Source organism: Danio aesculapii, chromosome 18 (genome assembly GCF_903798145.1).
Source record: "Danio aesculapii chromosome 18, fDanAes4.1, whole genome shotgun sequence".
NCBI classification, from domain to species: domain Eukaryota; kingdom Metazoa; phylum Chordata; class Actinopteri; order Cypriniformes; family Danionidae; genus Danio; species Danio aesculapii.
Genome location: NC_079452.1, coordinates 21,517,887 through 21,527,280, shown reverse-complemented (window position 1 = coordinate 21,527,280; position 9,394 = coordinate 21,517,887). Strand labels below are relative to the sequence as shown.

General features: G+C 34.6%; 1 protein-coding gene across 1 annotated transcript; it reads left to right on the top strand.

Moving 5' to 3' along the window:
• Positions 1-1,230: 1,230 nt before the first annotated feature.
• LOC130245488 (mRNA decay activator protein ZFP36L1) lies at positions 1,231-9,002 on the top strand. Its single transcript, XM_056478183.1, has 3 exons — positions 1,231-1,389; positions 4,247-4,991; positions 7,461-9,002. The coding sequence occupies exons 1-3, from the start codon at positions 1,336-1,338 to the stop codon at positions 7,745-7,747; spliced, it is 1,086 nt and encodes a 361-aa protein (XP_056334158.1). The 5' UTR covers positions 1,231-1,335; the 3' UTR covers positions 7,748-9,002.
• The last annotated feature ends 392 nt before the right edge of the window (positions 9,003-9,394 follow it).

The window sequence follows — 9,394 nt, the reverse complement described above, 5'->3', positions numbered from 1 at the left end:
TCAGAGATGCTCTTCTGCAGACCTTGGTTGTAACGAGTGCTTGTTTGAGTTACTGTTGCCTTTCTATAAGCTGGAACCAGTCTGGCCATTCTCCTCTGACCTCTGGCATCAACAAGGCATTTGCACGCACAGAACTGCCGCTCACTGGATATTTCCTCTTTGTCGGACCATTCTCTGTAAACCCTAGAGATGGTTGTGTGTGAAAATCCCAGTAGATCAGCAGTTTCTGAAATACTCAAAGCAGCCCGTCTGGCACCAACAACCATGCCACGTTCAAAGTCACTTAAATCCCCTTTCTTCCCCATTCTGATGCTCAGTCTGAACTGCAGCAGATCGTCTTGACCATGTCTACATGCCTAAAGGCATTGAGCTGCTGCCATGTGATCGGCTGATTAGAAATATGCGCTAACAAGCAGTTGGACAGGTGTACCTAATAAAGTGGCCGGTGAGTGTATGGATACTAAAGTGATGTTAAAAAAAATGGCGTGTCAATTGTTTATATTTATTGCTGAGACACTATTAGCTTTATTATATATTATTGCTTTAAATGTCATATTAAAGATGCAATTGTTTATATTGTATTGGTCTATTTTATGGAGTTAAAATGTTTGAAAAGGAGAATCAAGTTAGTAATTTTGCCGTACATTTGTTTGTCTTTTCAATATTTATAGTTATTAAGCTTAATACACTGCATTTACACAATTTAAAACTTTATTTTATTATTAAATGACTATTAAACTTGAATATTAAATGGCTTTACTATTAAATGACTATTAAACTTTGATTATTAAGTTATTATTAAGTCTTTAGGTTCATCCAGGTGTACATTAAAAAGTCAATAATTTGATTTGTGTCAACAATTAGATGAAACAAAATGAAAGTTTTTTAATCTATATTTTATTTCAAGCTATTAAAGTTTTAGCTAAGGTTAACTATAAAACCATGCTATCTAAGAAACATAAACTTTCTTTAAGTAGATCCACCATGATGTGGCTATTTTGAAATAAGTTACACCTCATCTGAGTGTGTGTGTGTGTGTGTGAGAGAGAGAGAGAGAGAGAGAGAGAGAGAGAGAGAGAGAGAGAGAAATCCTTCACAAACAAACTTTCCTCACTTTTAAAGGGGTGTGAACAAAGCACTAAAACACGCCTCTTCAAAAGGTGGGCGGGGTTAAAAGTTTCCACTTATAAATGAGATTCCAACAGATGGGCTGCAACACAAGCAGAGCATCAGTAGTCGAGCAGTTCAACAAAACCTCAACTGCACACTGAAATAATAATAATAATACATATACATATATAAAAAGAGAAAAATCACAGCCAGGCATCCTGAAAAATGCCATCAAATTTCCTCACACCCTTCCTGGAGTTGGATGATGAATTTTGCAAGGTAAGAATCCAACCTTTGCTTTATAAACTACTCTTTTGGAACTTCAATTTAAAGGCACAGTGCACTTAAATATAGAGTTTACACTGCAAACCTGACGCTTTAGTTTCTTTCATCTGTTCACACTTTGCTTTTTAAACCGCTCTTCAATTTAATTCGAGTTTATTTGGAGCTTTTTACAATATTTATTGATTCAAAGCAGCTTTATAAAAGGTGCAAATACCTGCATTACAATCAAATCAAGTTAGAGTTGCAATTAAATATAAGTTACTATATTTAAACATAGTTAACCTGCAGTTTTGAAGCATATATGTGATGCCTGTGTACATGTTTAAGTGTATGTGTTGTCCTCAAAGTCCTTCAATCATTCCAAAATAACATCAAGATTCAGATGATCAATTTAAAGGCACAGTGCACTCAAATATAGAGTTTACAATGCAAACCTGACGCGTTAGTTTCTTTAATCTGTTCACACTGTGCTTTTTAAACTGTTCATCACTTCATTTCAAGTATATTTTGTGCTTTTTCCAATAATTATTGATTCAATGCAGCTTAACAAAAGGTGCTAATTATTGTATTAAGTTGGAGTTACAATCGAATATAAGTTATTATATCTAAACATAGTTAACCTGCAGTTTAGGCATATAGGTGATGTCTGTACATGTTTAATGAAGTGTACATGTGTATTAAGTGTATGTGTTGTCCTGGAAGTCCTTCAATCATTCCAAATTAACTTTAAGATTCTAATGAATCATTTAAAGGCACAGTGCACTCAAATATAGAGTTAAGATTGCAAACCTGACGCTTTAGTTTCTTTAATCTGTTCACACTTTGCTTTTTAAACCGTTCTTCAATTCAATTCGAGTTTATTTAGAGCTTTTTTACAATAATTATTCATTCAAAGCAGCTTAATAAAAGGTGCACATTAATGTATTACAGTCAAATTAAGTTAGAGTTACCATCAAATAGAAGTTATTATATACAGACGGAGTTAACCTGCAGTTTTTAAGCATATAGGTGATGTCTGTACATGTTTAATTAAGTGTATATGTGTATTAAGTGTATGTGTTGTCTTCGAAGTCCTTCAATCATTCCAAAATAACTTCAAGATCCTAATGAATCATTTAAAGACACAGTGCACTCAAACATAGAGTTTACATTGCAAACCTGACGCTTTAGTTTCTTTAATCTGTTCACACTTTGCTTTTTAAACCGTTCTTCAATTCAATTCGAGTTTATTTAGTGCTTTTTTACAATAATTATTAATTCAAAGCAGCTTTATAAAAGGTGCACATTACTGTATTACAGTCAATTTAAGTTAGAGTTACCATCAAATATAAGTTATTATATACAGACTGAGTTAACCTGCAGTTTTTAAGCATATAGGTGATGTCTGTACATGTTTAATTAAGTGTATGTGTTGTCCTGGATGTCCTTCAAAAATTCCAAAAAGAACTTCAAGATCCTAATGAATCATTTAAAGGCACAGTGCACTCAAATATAGAGTTTACATTGCAAACCTGACGCTTTGGTTTCTTTCATCTGTTCACACTTTGTTTTTTAAACAGTTCTTTAGTAACTTTAAACATCCCAAAAGAAGTTCAAGATTCAGATAATCCATTTAAAGTGACAGTTTCCGAATTTGATGCTTTCTTTCTTCAGTTGAATACAATGAAGATCGACTTATTTCTACATGCTTTGTACACATACCACTGACTTTTACGTGAACGTTCTAGCATGCTTTCATATTAGTGCCTTCATTGAACAACTACACTGCAAAAATGAATGGATGTTGAGGACTTTTACAGCATGTTATTTTGGTGATTGTATTTATTCTTATAATGTAGTGTCACGGTGTTATCATACGTAGTATAATCTGTACTACCACAATGGAAATATGTTTGGTTTATTGTGTATATCCTTGACAAATTAAGCGTATTCACTTACTGTATTTTTGTCAAATAGAAAGAAAGAATGGATGGATGGATGGATGGATGGATGATTTGTGTTGGGACAACATAAGGGAATCAAGTTAATGTATTATTTGTTACCAATTTAAGTAAATTGAACATAAAACAATGAAGTTGTCCCAAAACTAACTTGTAAACACAAAGAATTGAGTTGCTTCAGCTTATTTTAAATAAGTAGTCTGCATGAACAAAAAACAAACGTCATTTTTTGAGTACACTGTACAAAATATTAAGGTCCGCACAATTCCTTCATGATGTCCCAACACAAATAGATTAAGTAACTTAATTTGTTTTTACAAATTTAAGTATATTGAACATAAAGCAATTAAGTTGTGCACTGAAAACCCATTAGAATTGTGTTGATTCAGCTCATTTCAATTAAGTAGTTTGAACAAGCATCAATATATATATATATATATATATATATATATATATATATATATATATATATATATATATATATATATATATATATATATATATATATATATGTATATATATATATATATGTATATATATATATATGTATATATATATATATGTATATATATATATATATATGTATATATATATATGTATATATATATATATATATATATATATATATATATATATATATATATATTATGTCGGCGCCAGTGGTGTAGTGGTTAGTGTGTCGACACATGCACTCCGGTGCTCACGGCGACCCGAGTTCGATTCCTGACTTGTGGTCCTATGCCGGTCCTTCCCCTCTCTCTGCTCCCCACATTTTCCTGTCAATACTCTCTACTGTCCTATCAATTAAAGGTGAAAACCCTGAAAACATAATAATAAAAAATATATATAAATAAATAAATAATTATGAGTGTGTATACTGATGTCTAGCTCTCTTTCTCCATTTTCCCCAGAGTTTCCGTGGCATTGACCTCACCGATGCCACACAGAAGCAGCGTGTGGTTGGATTCCAGCGCAGACACTCGCTATGCCCGGTGACTCTTCCTAACTCGAAATTCAACAGTACGGACAGCAGTTTATGGCCTCTGCCGGCCCTCAATCAATCCTGGAGCCTCGAGAAAAAACAGCAGCTTCCGCGTTCCTCCCTGAACCACATCCCATTCAGAGTGGACCGTTCTGTGAGCATGATCGAGGGTCATGTGAGTGGATTAGAGAGTCCAACAACCACCAATAATCCTCTCCCACCACCGCCGCCTGGTCTAAACATCAGCAACTGCTCTCCAAAACTCCTCAGCACCAACTCGACAGCTCCGATGTCCACCCGATATAAAACAGAGCTCTGTCGCACGTTTGAAGAAAGCGGCACTTGTAAATATGGGGCCAAATGCCAATTCGCTCATGGGATGGAAGAGCTGAGAGGTTTAAACAGGCATCCGAAGTATAAAACCGAACCATGTCGTACTTTTCACACCATTGGCTTCTGCCCGTATGGTGCCCGCTGCCACTTTATACACAACGCAGAAGAGCAGATGGGGCTTTCAGAAAACACACACATCCGAGAGCGGCCGCAGTTACTCAGGCAGAGCGTCAGCTTTAGCGGATTCTCATCGCAAAAGCAAAACTTCAGTGGTTTTCATGCTGTGCCTGATGCTTTGGCCTTTTCCAGATCATCTTCGGTCTCTCCGCCGCCATCTACAGGTAGGATTCTGCCATTATCAAATGCGTTCATTGATGAAATAGAAAAACGTATATATTTTTCCACAGGTTTAACATTCTACACAAGCGGAACCAATTATACACACCAAACTATAGTCATATTATAGCTCAATATCATGATATACACCTTATATCATGATAAAAGCTTCAGAAATGAATCATTAAGACTAGTTTCTGAAGCTTTTATCATGATATTATCATGATATCGAGCTAAGCTGTGGATAAAGATTACTTTAACAGGTATAATAGATGATAAAGTACACTTCATGATTAGTAAACATTAGTTAATGCATTAAAACGCAACGTGAAAAAGCCACTCTAGTTTCTACTTGCTCCAGTTTCTAGTTGAATCAAATGAACTTTTCTAGTCCTCTCAACTCACATCAATCAAAATGACTCAAAATATTAAGTTAAACTATGCATAACTTAAAAAAGTAGTTGAAACTTGATTAACTTATTAAAATAAGTCCAAACAACATTAAATATTAGACTTTTCGTCATTAATTTATGTTAAAGCTAATTAAACTGAATGTTATTACTCAGCAAGCATTTTTTGTTTTTAATAGATGTCAAATAGATGTGTAAACATAGTCGTTTTGGCTAAAACAAGGCTAAATTTGGGCTGTCAGTGAAAATCTAATAGACGTCTAAGAATAGACAACACAATCTTACGACAATTCGTAACTGTTTGATTTAGTGCCTAATTCGTATGAATTCGTACGATCTAATTCGTACGATTTGCTCATCCTCTAATAACGGTTGGGTTTAGGGGTGGGGTTAGGTGCCACGCCTCCTTTTTAAAATTGGACAATTTCGTACGACTGAACTCGTCCGAAATAGCCACTAAACTGACAAAACGTAAAATACTTACGTTTTCTCGTGAGATCAGGCTGGAATAGGCCAAAACTAGTCATCAAATACACAGAAATTAATGACTACACATATAAAGTCTGTCTAATCTGTCTACTTGACGACTAGTCTTGTTTTTCTTAGCGTTTTTTTAGTCTTGCTATTCTTAGACGTCTATTAGATTTTCACTGACAGCACCAGTTTAGCCTTGTATTAGCGAAGACAACTATGTTTTAGCTAATCAGTCTATGTATAGAAGTCTATTAGATATCTATTAGACACACAATTGTTAGCTGGGTAATTATTAACTCCATTTAACAAAACGATTGCAAATTTTTTAATAGATTATTCTGGATTAACTAAGAAATGAACATATTATTAAATGCTTTTTGTACTGTAGATGTCATTACATTAACTTTCGTTAAATTCATGATGTTAATAAATGTTAATTATTAGGGATTACCTAAGAACTAGGATCATTTAATATAATTGCATTAGTACAGTAGTTTTTACTGTTACATTGACTTTCATTAAATTATAAAATTATAAATTAACATATGAAGTCTGTTTTCTTGATGACTAGTCTTGTTTTTATTAGCTATTAGTTGTTCTTAGCTATTTCTTAGTCTTGCTATTCTTAGACGTCTATTAGATTTTCACTGACAGACCCAACACAATCTCACGGCAATTCGTAACTTTTTGATTTAGTGGCTAATTCGTATGAATTCGTACGATTTAGTACGATTTGCTCATCCCCCAATGACGGTTGGGTTTAGGGGTGGAGTTAGGTGCCACGCCTCCTTTTTAAAATCGTACAATTTCGTACGAATTCGTACGAATTAGCCATTAAACTGACAAAACGTAAAATACTTACGTTTTCTCGTGAGATCAGGCTGGACAGACCAAGTTTAGCCTTGTTTTTTTCCAAGATGACTATGTTTAGACTATGTTTTAGCCAATCGGTCTACGTTTAGATGTCTATTGTACACAAACTTGTTTGCTTGGTAGTTATTAACTCTATTTAACGAATCGATTTTGACTTTTTAATGCACACTATTAGGGATTAACTAAGAAACGAACACAACCTAATTATTTTAATAAATGCTTTTTGTACTGCAGATGTCATTAACTAATCGCTAAATTAACTGATGTTAACAAATGCTAAATATTAGGAATTAACTAAGAATTAAGATCACCTATTACTAATAAATGCATTAGTACAGTCGTTTTCATTACATTGACATTTGCTAAATTAATTGATACCTTTATATGATTAATTAAACCCCTCTAAACTGGCCAGATTAACATGCAAATGTCTGAAAATTAAAGTCTTCAATCACTAACACAACAATCTGAGGAGTCTTAAAAGATACACAAAGTTCACTATAAAGTTCCACACAATTCCTTCATGTTGTCCCAAAACAAATCAAGTTAATTCAATAGTTTTTTTAAAATAAATTCAAGTGGATTGAACATAAAACCATTACGTTGTCCCAAAATATAGAGTTTGAATAAGCAGCGAAGTCATGAGTGTTGAAATGCAATATTGTGCATGCTCATTATCACAATCTATTAAAATATCTGCCCATATCTAATCAACAGGCAGTCCAGATTTGCTGTCTCCTCTATTTCCTGAGCCCGGAAGCCTGAAAAGCAGTCATCCGTTTGCCGATCTGGGTCCCAATGGAAACTTCTACACCATCAGCGATGCAGAAAGCGTGCAAAACCTTGCATATGCGCTCAAGGGTCTGCAAAGAAGTGCGTCTGCAGACTCTCTTTCTGACCAGGATGGATACACCAGCTCCAGCAGTCTGAGCGGGTGCGATTCTCCCAGTCTGGAGGGCAAACGTCTGCCCATTTTCAGCCGCCTGTCTGTCTCAGACGACTAGAAAACACTGCATATTGCATTGGCTTATTCATAAAGTCAACGTGATTAGGCATGGGCCGGTGTTTGATTCTGATGGTATGACAACCCTGGATTTCATATCACTAAATACGTTCTTTATTTAATGTCTGGCTCAAAAACAATACCTTTTTGCCCACATTAAACACAATATATTTAATGTTACGAACATTTATGATCCTTCAGAACAGTATATTTTGATGTGGAAGGTTTACTTTTCTGCCGGAGATACTGTTGCATTAAATAAACTGAATAAAATAGTCATAAAAAAATAGCATATCAGAAAATTCTGCCGATTTTAAAACCCAAAACTGAGGTAAACCTTGAATCATCGTCCCATGCCTACACATGATAGTACATGAACGCAAGGAAACTTGATGTATACCGTTGTATACCTGTTTGAAGCTGCAGTGGGAACTTCACTTTAGGTTTATGTGTTTTGGGAAGCAGTGTTTTGTCTGTCCTTTTCCCAAGGCGCCCATCTGTAGTCTAACCAAAGCTGAGCAACTTAGAGTATGTACATCTCTAGTGTCTAATACGTCTAACCCGCTCCCTGAACATATACTGTAGCCTTTAGTTGAGGCATTTTGTTGTTGTTTTTAAACAGACAGTATTATTGAGTAGTCTAACCGTAGTCCTTTCCTTAAAAACAAACTATTTATTGCTTTTGTAATATGCATTGGTTATGTAAGTGTGTGTTTACGCATTTGGAAGAAGGAACGATGTAGATATGGCTTTCTGTTTGTTTCTTTGAGCCCATTTGTCTGCTTTTGCACGAGCTATATCTCTTAGCTTTAACGAAGACCAGCCGCACAGAGTCTCAGTGTAGGAATCTCAGGATTGTTGTGCTATCGATACACTCCTGTATTCAATAATGATAGTCAGAGATATCCATAAGGAAGAGTCAAAGATGTCCATATGCAAGCCAACGTGAATGTGAAAATGACAGAAACAAGTCAAGTCCAACCGCAGCCTCCTATTATTACGTAAGACGCGAGTTCTGGTGTTCGTGGGTTGTGTTTTATCATTTGATGTTCGTTTTTTTTGACAAGATACGCTTTTGCCTTTTGTTAACTTAAAACTTATTTATTTGTTTTTCTTTCTTAAAGTGTGAGAACAGTATATTGTGTTGTGCTTTCGTTTTGTGTTTGTTTACTTGTATAATTTAAATGACCTGTTTACATTCCATGGGATGGCGATGCCCATTTTCATTATAATATATTGTTTTAAATAAACGTTTCAAGGGAACCGTTTGCGCCTCCTTCAATGCATGTAAAACAAATTCACACAATTCATTCACGTCGTCCAAACACAAATCTTTTAAGTTAACCAATTTAAGTGGATTGAACTTAAAACAATTAAGTTGTCCCCAAAAAAACTCAAGAATTGTGTCGTTTCAACTCATTTAGAGTAGTAGTCTGAACAAACAGCAACAAAATCAGTCCTTGCTTTGTTTTTCATTGTTGCTTTTTTCACATCCTTGCTTTTTTGTGTTGGGACAACATGAAGGAAATGAGTTAACTTATTATTTGTTACCAATTTAAGTAAACTGAACATAAAAGAATGAAGTTGTCCCCAAAAATCTCAATATTTCTGTCATTTCAGCTGATTTTGAATAAGTATTTTGAACCAG